This window comes from Dasypus novemcinctus, chromosome 11, assembly GCF_030445035.2.
Source record: "Dasypus novemcinctus isolate mDasNov1 chromosome 11, mDasNov1.1.hap2, whole genome shotgun sequence".
Taxonomy (NCBI): Eukaryota; Metazoa; Chordata; class Mammalia; order Cingulata; family Dasypodidae; genus Dasypus; species Dasypus novemcinctus.
The window spans coordinates 34,303,742-34,316,757 of NC_080683.1; the positions used below are offsets into that span (position 1 = coordinate 34,303,742).

Genomic DNA, 13,016 nt, shown 5'->3' on the forward strand with positions numbered 1-13,016 from the left:
AGGATTGATGAGTATAAGTGCTCTGTTAAGCCAACCCCTTTCTCTTAAAATTTTTTAAAAAATCATCAAATTGACACATGGTCAGAGAAATGGAAAAGGAGCCTAAAAATGAATGTTTCTAAGGCGAAACTTTTGCATAAAATTGGAAGCTGTGTGAGTATGTTATAATGAAACTTAATATATGTTAACGTCTTTGTTGCCCAGGCTTTAAAAAAAAATTTTTTTTAATTTTTAAAAATTTATTATCTTTTTTTTAAAGATACATAGATCACACAAAATGTTACATTAAAAAATATAAGAGATTCCCATATACTCCCACTCCTCACCCCCCCCAGCCTAGGCTTTTTAATGATGACTGTCACTTCACCAACATCAAGATATAGTTTCCTAAAATGAAGGTGTTATATCCCCTTGTTTTTTTCTTTTTACCTAATGCCTCCTTTTCGAGCTATACTCTAAAATCTAGAGTTTATTTGCCCCAGTCCTGAAAAATAACCTAGAATGTTTGGTGTATAGGGATAATGAGTTCCCCTGTGTGAATTGGCCTGGGTAATATTTCATTGGAAACTATTTATTTTGAAAGTAACATTTCAGATTAATTTTGTGAATAAAGAAGCCTAAGTAATTGTTTTTTCTTTGCATGTTAACTGACCTTCAGTACCTCTGATATACTGTCCTTTTGTACATCCAGTAAACTTCAAAAAATTCACTTTTCACACAGCATGTAATTTTCCTTTTTAATCCATGTGTAAGAATGTGAGTTTATTAGGGAGGACATATATGGAAACAATTTTCATCCTCTTTGCATGCAAGTAAGTAGCCACATTGCAGGCTGTTTGTTAATGCCACATAGCAGTTGTGACGACTTTGCTTCTGTAAACAGAATACTTTAACTCATCAGTGTTTTACATGTGTTGTAACTGAAGTTGGCTTCCTGTGTGAGCTTCCAATTAGAAATTATATTTAGTAGTAGAGATTTATTTATTGCATGGCCACATGTGTTTAACTATAGATAGCTCGTACATATCACTAAAGATAGTAGGTATTGATTCACAGCTTACACATTATGTTGTTTCGCTTGTTTATTTTCCTGGTTCAGTATTACAAGAAAGGTATGCATATTATTTTTAAAACCAGACTTTAATATTAAGTCCTTTTTTTTAATGAATGTAATCTTTGAGATTTTTAAAACATATGCCCATTCGTATTTGGAAGGAAGAGACCTTAGTCTTTTATTATATAACTTAGAGTTTCTATGATTTCCCTACCTCTCCAAAAGACCCTTGTATTTCTGGTTTGCATATAATTTCTTGGCCCGATTAGCATATTCGATAAAATTAACAAATCAAACAAAAATCTTTCCAACCAAATGATTCATAACTTCAAACAAGAATCCCTCTTCTGAGAAGAAAATTGTCTAAGTGATTCTGGGTTTTCTCAGGATTTTAGGAGTTCTACAGACAAGTAATTTTCTCTATGGATTGGATTGTTAGTAACATTAAAAAGATTATGTGGAATAGAGTCGTTTCAGAAAAGTGTTAGTATTTACATATTAATCATAACATGGGCCTTACTGTCACTTGACGAAAACAACCGAAGGTCCATTTTGTAATAATACAGTATTAGTCCATAACATGAGTTTGTGACCTGGATTTGCTTAAAAAAAAAAAAAAAAAAAAAAAAAAGTTTTCAATGTGGTTTCTAGTTTACTTTGAAGAAAATAAAATTTCTAATGATTTTTGGTTTATGCAGTTAACAAGACTAGAATCTCAAATTAGTTTTTGATGGTTTTATATTAGGTCTTGTTTAGTTTTTATTTTTATTTTATATTTTGTATATAAATCTGTAACACTAAGAGAAGATAATATTGCAGAACTCTTCCAGGTAACGGATTTTTGCTGGCCCAAAGTAAAACTGTATGCAACCTAAATTGTTAAGACTTAACATTCAGATGCTCCATTGTCTTGTCTTTACATGATTTTGCCTATTAGTACTCAAAACTTCCAGGTCATGGCAGAAAATGGTACTGTAATTCTGTTAGCTGTGTGGTCCATATGTTTTTAAAGTATAAGAAATAACTTGAAGAGCGAGGAAAATCCATTCTCTTTTTGTGATGGGCCATCTTTTTTAAAAAAAACATGGATTATAAAATCCATAGTACTTCTAAGTTTTAGGCCTTTTAAAATGATAAATGTTTGTACTGTTAATTTTTAGATAATTTCATTTTTTTTTCTTGATTCTCAAAATTTTATTTAACTTTTATCTCAACATAAAACGTTGAGGTAAATCTAGATTGCAGTAGAGATTTTCTTTTCAGAGCCTTTCAAGTTTGAGATATTTCCTGAATAACCTTGAAATAAGGCCTGATGAAATAATTACTTGATAAGTTTCATGATCATAAAGCCACTCTTCCTTGGTCAAATAAAATAAAAACTTGAAAAGTCCTTAAGACGTGTTTTATAATTTAACATTTAGATTTGAATTTGGGGTAAAAGCAAAGTGTAGATTTTTAATTAAGTAGTGCCTTATTGAAACTGTTTTGGACTTGGTTTGAAGAAATTGGTAATGTAGTTTTGATAGTGTAGGTAAAGGGAAATCACTGTTAGCTTTCCTTCAATATTTCCAAGACATTCAGATTTTTCAGTGCTTTCAAGAAATAATACTTCTTGTGATCTGAAATGGAAGAACTTTTAAACATGTGGATTAACCTTTGATTTTTTTTCCATTGGCTGGAAGATCTGTATCATTGAAACCTCATCGGACCCATCAAAAATCTCCCCAAACTTGAGAAACCATTCCTATCTTGCAAACAAATACTATAATTTTGAAAGTTTTATTAGGCTTATAAATCCAAAACATACATATTTTTGGACATAAAGTATGAGGTTTTTTTCCCCTTCTCTCCCCCTCCCCCCAAACCAAATGAATCATTGGGGAGATGAGGTCTTATAAAGCTAGCACAGGCATCACCAATGGGAGTAAGGAATGGTGGATTACAGATACGAAGTCAGGGCTGTAATGCACAGTACTAGATTGGTGCACATTAGAAAGTCACAGGATCAAGAGTAGAAAGTACTGTGATTGAGGAATTAAGTATTTATTATGTTGTCTTCAAGACATCCTTTAAGGATAAAACAGTCTTCTAATATTTCTGAAAGTAAAACAGACCCTTAGGCTATTTTAGCAGAGTTGGCAGTGTCTTCAGTGTTTTTCGCATCCTTCCTTTTGGACTTTTAAAAGAAGTTTTGATGGTACCCATTGGTGTCACTATGCCATATCAAAATCAGAACCACAAAGTCTCCTTTAAATCATTAAGGATATACCTAAACCCGTCTATGGTAAGCTTTAATCATACCATGAATCTGAAGAAGGAAAAATGATAATCATCATTTTAAGTGAGCTTTGCAGTTTTCCTAACAATGGGTTGAAAAGTATAGAAAAATTAATTTCTCACTCAAATTGCCATTTATGTGTTTGCTTTGCCATTGTATTCTAAATTAATTCCAGATACTCTAAATTAGAAAAACAAGCCTTTTAAAGTTGTAAATCTTATGTCCCTGGATTATTGCTATCGATTAGTGAAATTATTTCATAGGTGAAATGCAGTAAGGGGAAAATTTTTATAAGGCGATTAGGGCTTTACTAATTCAATAAAAATTTTTAAATTCCACCTCAATATATCTTCATGTTAAATAAATTATATTGACCTGTATTTTATTAGGAAAACAAGTAAAAACACATGGTCACTAGGAGGTTCTTCATACTACAAAGTACATAAAGATATTTTCATTTGAGTCAGTGTGCCAGCCTGAACCAGAGTATTTTGAGCTTAAAGAATAGTTGTATGGTTAAGGTGATTAATATTAGTAAACACTTTTAGAGGCTCCATAAAGTTTATTTTTGAGTTATTTTTATTGCTATTGAATTTTTTCAGTCATTTAAAATGATTTATTGGATTTAAAAATTCTGTTTTATGAGTATGATTTTAAGTCTATGATAATGTGGCTATAACTGTGATGGATCGTCTGGTCATATGAGAACAATCTTACCACCATTGTCAATGGAGAAATGTTATCCTGCCTTTAGTAAGTTGTCCTTTATTTTCATTTTTGTGGGGTTTTGTTTGTTTATTTTTTTTTACCATTTTCATTTTTGTTCATTTTTTTTAACCAGCATTTTCTTATTCATATCAGAGGGAATATTTGAAGTCCTCAAAGTTTTTATATTCTCTGAAAACTTTATGTTGAACTTAAAAACTGGGTAAAAGTTGGAAAACATACAAAATATCAAAACCAAGTATTGGAGGTTGTATTTAGGTGCACTTTTGAAAGTGACTTCTAAACTGTATTAAATAATAAAAGTTCCTTTTTTTTTTTTTCCAGGTTTATGGTTGGCTGTGGGAGATGTGACGACTGGTTTCATGGTGATTGTGTTGGGTTAAGTCTCTCCCAAGCTCAGCAAATGGGAGAGGAAGACAAAGAATATGTGTGTGTGAAATGTTGTGCTGAAGAAGATAAAAAGACTGAGACATTAGATCCAGACACTTTGGAAAACCAAGCTAAATTTGAAATCCATAGTGAAGATAAAACAGTGGAATGCGAAAAGCTTGTATTCTCAAAGCACACACCAACAAATGACAAAACCAAATATATGGATGATACAGTGAAGCACAAAGTCAAAATTTTAAAACGGGTAAGTTCTTGTAAAAGCATTCTTTTTTTGTGTTATTTAAGAACTTAGTATTGACCTTGAAAAGTTTGAAATTTCTCTTTAGATTTCAGTGTCCCTGGGTACATTTTGGAATTTATTTTCCATGAAAGTGAATTAATTTTTATGTAAAATTCTTTGGCAATCCTGGTGAAAGCAAGTAGTGATATTGTCAGAAGATGCAGGTCTCCTGTGTTACTTTTTGTTTCTAGGTTAGTTATTTGGGTTTTCTGTATGTAGGATATGTGTATATTGTGATCTTAAGTATATGTTGTGCTTGCCTATAAGTTTTTTTAAAAAGATTTCAGTCTAAAATACCTACCAATTGTAACCCATTCGGCATTATTATTTTCAAATGAAGGGTTATTTTTTTTTTTCTATAAGGCAGGGTTCTTAAGGCTCTTAAGTGAGCTTGCATTGAAATTCAAAAAAACATTCTTGAAGGGACATATTGGTGCAGGTGTGATATATTAATTAAATAATGTACAACATAGAGTGGATTTAATAATGGGTATATGGTTTTCACTTGACTGGCATAGGGGTCCATGGAACAAAAAAGGTTAAGAACCCCTGCTGTAAGGAAAAGTAATCTTTGTTTTTTTTCTTTATTTTCTTTTAAATGTTACATTAAAAAAATATGAGGTCCCCATATACTCTCTATCCCCCTCACCCCACTCCTCCTACATCAACAACCTCTTCCATCATTGTGGCACATTCACTGCACCTGGTGAATACATTTTGGAGCACTGCTGCACCACATTGACAGTGGTCTACAGTGTAGTCTACAGTCTCCCCCAGTCCACCCAGTGGGCCATGGCAGGACACACAATGTCCAGCATCTGTCCCTGCAGCACCACCCAGGACAACTCCAAGTCCTGAAAATGCCCTCACATCATATCTCTTCTTCCCTCTCCCTACTATCAGTAGCTACCGTGGCTATTTTCTCCACATCACTGCTACAATTTCTTCCATTACTAATCACAATAGTTCCATAGCAGAACACCAGTAAGTCTTTTCTAATTCATATTCTATTCCTTCTTCCTGTGGACCCTGGGATGGTTATTATGTCCAGTCCCCCTCTACATCAAGAGGAACCTTAGATTCCACATGGATGATGGATGCAGTTCTCCTGCTTGCAGTTTAGGCACTCTTGGCTCCCTGGTGTGGTGGTTGACCTTCTTCACCTCCCTGTTAGCTGGCTGGGTTAAGTCCAGTAAACCAGAGGGTAGAAGTTGCAAGTCTGCTGAGGCCCAAGGCCTGGCAGTCATATGGACAGTCCAGAGATTCAGGTCTCCTGAGTATACACCAATCCCAACACCAAGCATAGGTCCAGTAAAAGTAACAGAAGAGGCATGTGTAGAAAGGTCATATCTGAATCCAACTCCATCACATTCAGGAACACAAACTCCAGAGTAGGGCCAGCTGACATGGCACTGAACTCCAGAGCCATCTGCCATGACCGTAGAACCTGTGGGTCTCTGTACCTCTCAGGAGAACCTGGGCTTCTATCTACTTTGGCTGTCTCTGGTACCCTGCTGCAGCATGCGTAAGCATTATCCCTCTGATGACCTCCCGACTCTTTTTTGGAGACTCACAGCCATATAAACCCATTTGTCGTTTCCATTTCCCCCTCTTATACAAAGTCAAAAAGCAGTTTTTAACTCTTGATTTTACATGTAGGCTGAGATATTCTCCTGGTCTGAGTTGACCCTTTTATTCAAGGTCTTTTTCTAGTTACAACATCAGCTGGTGCTTGGTAGTAATCCCTTGGCACCAGGGAGGCTCATTCCTGGGGTTCAGTAAAGTTGCAGGTTACAAGATCAATTTCCAAAAATCAGTAGCATTTCTGTACACCAATAATGAGCAATCTGAGGAGGAAATCAAGAAGCAAATACCATTTACAATAGTAAATTAAAAAATGAAATATCTAGGAATAAATTTAAGTAAAGATGTAAAAGACTTATACACAGAAAACTGCACAATACTGTTCAAGGAAATCAAAGAAGACCTAAATAAATGGGAGAATATTCCCTGTTCATGGATGGAAGACTAAATATTATTAAGATGTCTATCCTTCCAAAACTGATACACAGATTCAATGCAATCCCAATAAAAATCAACACAGCATTCTTTAATGAACTGGAGAAACTAACTATGAAATTTATTTGGAAAGGAAAGAGACCCCGAATAGCCAAAGACATATTGAAAAAGAAAAATGAAATTGGAGGAATCATACTATCTGACTCCAAAACATACTACAAAGCTACAGTAGTGAAAATGGCATGGTATTGGCAAAAGGATAGACATACTGACCAATGGAACCGAATTGAGAGTTCTGATATAGATCCTCATATATACAGCCATGTGATATTTGACAAGGGCACCAAACCCTCTCAACTGGGGAAGAATGACCTCTTCAACAAATGGTGCCTGGAGAACTGGATATCCATATGTAAAAGAATGAAAGAGGATTACCAACTCACACCTTATACAAAAATCAACTCGAGGAAAAGTAATCTTAATTCTTTTGGCTTTTGTTCCAGTATATGTTTTGAACCCTTTAAAATTTTCTCTTAAAATGTGGACTCTTAAAAATGGGCAGTTTTATATTTTATATTTTAGCTACTGGTTTTATATTTTAGCTACTTTTCAAAAGGGTTTTCTAAAGAGAAATTTCAAGATATTTAGTCTTTAACAGGAGATAAGTTTAAAGAACACAACATTTTATCTGGTTTCCTTTTTCTTGTATTTTTATTACCTAATCACTAATTTGTGTTTCTTATGAATATAGCCAGATTGTATTTCCTTCTAAGCACCAGTCTTTGTAATCATTGTCAACAAATGTATGTGAATAGGCAAGTATAATAATCCAAAAGACTTAAGAATTTCATAGTGGAAAGGAGACTTGGAAAATTTTTAGTCCAACTATTCTGATTGATTAATATGCTCTGTACCATTTCTTAGAAGTTATGATGTAGCTTCTATTTGAAAATAATTGCAGAGGACTATGTCTTCACTTCTAAGCAGCTTGAACAGTTAGAAACATCTTCAGTTTGAGCTGAAATTTTGTATCCCTAACTTTTTAGATTTCTCAAGTCTCTGAAATAAAACTAATTCCTCTACAACATGATAACAAAGATAATTCAGATTGACGAGTATGAACATGTGTTCTCTAAAATCTCCATTATTTAAAAATTCAATATTTTTGGATACTCCTTACATGAAAACTCTTCTGGATTAAGTCCAGTTTGCCAAAATCCTTGTGACAGCTAACATTTTCAGTCTACCAAGTCTTTTTTTCAAAGGTTTATTTATTTCCTCACTATCCCCTCCCACCCTGATCTGCTCTCTGTGTCTGTTGCTTTCTTTTCTTCTGTGTCTGCTTACCTTCTCTTTAGATGGCACCAGGAACCCATCCTGCGACTTTCTGGAGTGGGAGAGAGGTGCTCAATCTCTTGTGCCACCTCAGCTCCCTGTTCTGCTGTGTTGTATTGTCCTCTGTATCTCTTTTTGTTGCGTCAGCCTTGTGCCAGTTTTCTGCTCAGCCCAGCTTGTAGTGCGGAGCAGCACGCCTGCGTGGGCCAGCTCGCCGCACAGACCAGCTTGCCTTTACCAGGAGGCCCTGGGAATTTAAACCTGAACCTCCTCTATGATAGAAGGGAGCCCAAACTCTTGAGCCACATCTGTTCCCAGTCTACCAAGACTTTTGAAAATCAGATTCTGTTGATTTAATCCAAAGTAATTTATAATGTAGATGTGAGAGCCCTATTGAGAAAAATTTATAACAAGCCTTTTTTGGGAAGGCTTCTATTTATCACTAATTATTGTAAAATTGTATACAGTTTCTTGGCCATTTAGGAATATAGCTTATTGTATTGTCCATCTTTCCTAAAAGATAAATAAATGTTAGAATATTAACATTATTGATGTTTTTGAGAAAGCCTTCTATCTACCAGTTTAGCACCTTGTGCCAGAAAATGAAATGAAGTGAGACTGATTTTGCAAATGCATACTCCATCAAAGTGATTACTGCTTTTTTTTTCTTTTTGATGGACTGTTGAATCTTATTTGTACCTACCTGATCTTAGTTTGTGTAATCTACTTTTCAAATGTCATTCTTATCCCTGGAATTTATTTTGAACTTATTGTTTCCTATCCTATGCTAAGCATTGGACTGGACTTGGGTATATAGCGTAATTGAAATATAGGCGTACCTTGGAGATATTTCAGGTTCAGTTCCAGACCACCACAGTAAAGCAAATATGATAAAAAGCAAGTCAAACCAGTTTTTTGGTTTCCCAGTGTATATATGTTTACAGTATACTATAGTTTGTTAAGTGTGCAATAGCATCATATCTAAAAACAAAATGTACATGCCTTAATTTAAAATTATTTTATTGTTAAATAATGCTAACCATTATTTGAGCCTTTAGCAAGTAGTAGTTGTTGCTGGTGGAAGGTCTTGCTTCAATGTTGGTGAGCAATCAGGGTGGTGGTTGCTAAAGGTTGGAGTGGCAGTGGCAATTTCTTAAAATGAGACAATAATCAAGTTTGCTGCATTGATTGGCTCTTCCTTTCATGAAAGATTTCTCTGTAGCATATGATGCTGTTTGATAGAAGTTTATAGTAGAACTTCTTTCAAAACTGAAGTCAGTGCCCTCAAACCCTGCCACTGCTTTACTAGGTTTATGTAATAGTCCAAGTTCTTTCTTGTCATTTCAACAGTGTTCACAGCATCTTCATCAGGAGTCGCTTCCCTCTCAAGAAATCATTCTTTGCTCATCCATAAGAAGCAAGTCCTCATCCGTTCACATTTTATCATGAGATTGCAGCAGTTCAGCCACTTCTTCAGTTTCCACTTCTAATTCTAGTTCTCTTTCTATTTCCATCACATCTGCAGTTACTTCCTCAGTTTAAGTCTTGAACCTCTCAAAGCCATCCGTGAGGGTTGGAATCACAGATGTTCTTAATAGCATCTAGAATAGTGATTCCCTTCCAGAAGATTTTCAGTTTACTTTTTCTAGATCTATCAGAGCAATCACTATCAATGACTGCTATAGCCTTATGAAATGTATTTCTTAAATAATAAGACTTGAAAGTTGAAATTATGCCTTGATCCATGGGCTGGAGAGAGTGAAAACATTAATCTTGTACATCTTTTTTTTTTGTTTTTTATTTCTCTCCTTCCCCCCCCCCCCCCCCCCCCGTTGTTTGCTCTCTGTGTCCTTTTGCTGTGTGTTATCCTGTGTCCACTTGCATTCTTGTCAGTGCCCCTGGCAGCCTGTGTCTCTTTGTTTCATCATCGTGCTGCATCAGCTCTCCGTGTGTGCAGTGCCACTCCTGGGCAGGCTGTGCTTTTTTCAAGCTGGGTGGCTCTCTTATAGGGTGCACTCCTTATGTATGGGGCTCCCCTATGTGGAGGATACCCCTGCGTGGCACGGCACTCCTTGCGCGCATCAGCACTATGTGTGGGCCAGCTCACCACATGGGTCAGGAAGACTTGGGTTTGAACCCTGGACCTCCCATATGATAGGTGGACGCTCTGTCAGTTGAGCTGAATCAACTTCTCTCATCTTGTACATCTTTATCAGAGCTCTTGGGTCACCAGGTGTATTGTTAATGATTAGTAATATTTTGAAAAGAATCTTTTTTTCTGAACTTTTCCTTTGCCTTCACCTTGGCTGTTTGATGCAAGAGGACAACCTTTTTGGCCTATCTTGGCTTTCTATATGCTTTCCTCACTAAGCTTAATCATTTTCAGCTTTTGATTTAAAGTGAGAGATGTGCAGCTCTTCCTTTCACTTGAATACTTAGAGCCCTTGTAGGGTTATTAATTGGCCTAATTTCAATATTGTTGTGTCAGGGAATAGGGGTCCAAGGAGAGGGAGAAAGAAGGGGCAATGGCTGGTTGGTAAAAAAATTGGAACACTCAGAATATTTCTCAGTTAAGTTGGCTGTCTTATGTGTGCACAGTTCATGGTGCCCCCAAAACAATTACAGTGGTAACATCAAAAATCACTTATTACAGATGTCTCGATGTAATAATAATGAAAAAGCTTGAGATATTGGGAGAGTTATGAAAATATGACCCAGACATACAAAGTAAGTTCATACTTTGGGATAAATTATGCTGATAGACTTGCTCGAGGCTGGGTCACCACAAATCTTTAATTTGTTAAAACACAGTATCTCCAAAGCACAGTAAAGTTAAGTGGAACAAAACAAGGTATGCCTGTATGTTCCTGCACTCAAGAAAGTCTTGTTAGGGAGATAGAAAGTAAACAAGTAAACAAAAAATTAGAAGTTTCCTACCTAGTCTTGGGAAACACATTCTTACTTTTTGAATGTGCTCTAACTTTTTATAACCTAGGATTGTTACGTCTAACTAGTGTTCCTCTCCATATCTTTCAAACACTTCAGGATGATATGGTTAGTTTTTCCCTGTACGACTCTCAGAGTTCCAGTTTATAATTAGTGTTAAGATCTCCTGTAGAGGAAAATGGACCCGCACCCAAAATTTGGTGGTTGGAATATTAAAACTCATGCCACACATACGCACTAAAAGAGTATGAAAGATTTATTACTTAAATAATGGAGATCTCTGGAGAGAGCAGAACAGGCCTCTCAAGGAAGTCCTAAATAGCTTTGGAGAACAAGAAAAAGAGATTGATCTGGATTTTCATTGTGGTTGGGAGGTAGCGCCCAAGTGACAGTTTCATGTGGTTAATGGCTTATATGGTTTGAATCTCCTTCCAATGTCAAAGGAGCGAGAATTCAGGCTATCTTACAAGCTCGTCTAGGTATGGGATACTGGAAAGAGGTTGGAGTGAGTCTTAAAAGCTGTCAGCAAACATCAAAAACTGGAGTCATGCTCCTCATTTATAATTATCAGCAGAGTAGCAGGTACCCTAATGTTTTATTTTACCTTATGGAAGTTAAAATTGCCAGTAGGTGTACTGAAGATTTATATACTTATTATAGAGGAATGTGACTTCGTTTATATTTTAGAATTGTAGTGATAAATACATATACCCATTTCTCCACAAGAAAAAGTATGCTATGTCCTTTGTTTCTCCTTATAGACTATTAGGTATTCTGCATAAAATAGGTGCTTAATGAATAGATTTTGAATGAAAAGGCAAATCTGCTCTGTGCAGATAATTGAGAATTATTTTTGTACATCCTTTAATAAACAGTTGTTGGGCTAAAAAGTGGAATATGTTTGTTATCTTAATAATTTTATTTATTTTTTATTGTATTCTTATAATAGATTTTAAAGTTAATTGGGTTTACTTTTTTTTTTTCCAACATAACCTTGAAGCTTGGTTTATATTTAAAGACAGTTTAGTCTTTTTTTTTTTAAGATTTATTTATTTATTTATTTATCTCCCTTCTCCCCCTCCCCACCCCAGTTGTCTGTTCTCTGTGTCTTTTGGCTGTGTGTTCTTTGTCTGCTTCTGTTGTTGTCAGCAGCACCGGAATCTGTGTTTCTTTTTGTTGCGTCATCTTGTTGTGTCAGCTCTCTGTGTGTGCGGCGCCATTCTTGGACAGGCTGCACTTTCTTTTGCGCTGGGTGGCTGTCCTTATGGGTTGCACTCCTTGCATGTGGGGCTCGCCTATATGGGGGACACCCCTGCGTGGCACGGCACTCCTTGTGCGCATCAGTACTGTGCATGGGCCAGCTCTACAAGGGTCAAGGAGGCCCGGGGTTTGAACCGTGGACCTCCCATGTGGTAGGTGGATGCCTTATCCATTGGGTCCGCTTTCTAGTTTAGTCATTTTCAGTCTAATGAATTAAATATTATTTTCCAGGAATCAGGTGAAGGCAAAAATTTATCAGAATGTAGAGATAATGAAATAAAGAAATGGCAACTAGCTCCTCTTCGAAAGATGGGACAACCAGTTTTACCTCGGAGATCCTCAGAAGAAAAAAGTGAAAAAATGCCAAAAGAGTCTACAACTGTTATTTGTACAGGTGAAAAAGCTTCAAAACCAGGTAGTGAGCTTAATAGAAATTATTATATCCCTAATATGTCATATAAAATCTATCAGTATAGGGTTTTTTTTTTTTTTTTAGCATTTTAATGGCAATAAAATAGTTTATGTGATTGACCTTACTTGGAATTAAAAATTATTGCTCTAAATTCTGGGGAAGCACTAACTTAGGATCTCAAGAGCCTGCCCTCACAACACTTAAATATTTATGGGAAAAGACAGACAATAAGTTGACATAAGAAAATGATATGCCATTTCAGAGAATTTAGACACTGAATAGAAGTGAGGAAATAAAATAGAGTCACTGTAGGGAG

At 35.7% G+C, this 13,016-nt stretch overlaps 1 protein-coding gene across 7 annotated transcripts in view; it reads left to right on the forward strand.

Moving 5' to 3' along the window:
• PHF3 (PHD finger protein 3) overlaps positions 1-13,016 on the forward strand; it is a 95,253-nt gene that overhangs the window by 46,192 nt on the left and 36,045 nt on the right. For all 7 annotated transcript variants that reach the window (XM_058306934.2, XM_058306927.2, XM_058306929.2 and 4 more), the window contains 2 exons: positions 4,383-4,692; positions 12,520-12,703. In XM_058306934.2, the coding sequence (XP_058162917.1) occupies positions 4,383-4,692; positions 12,520-12,703 (494 nt within the window). The remainder of the gene's footprint in view (positions 1-4,382; positions 4,693-12,519; positions 12,704-13,016) is intronic.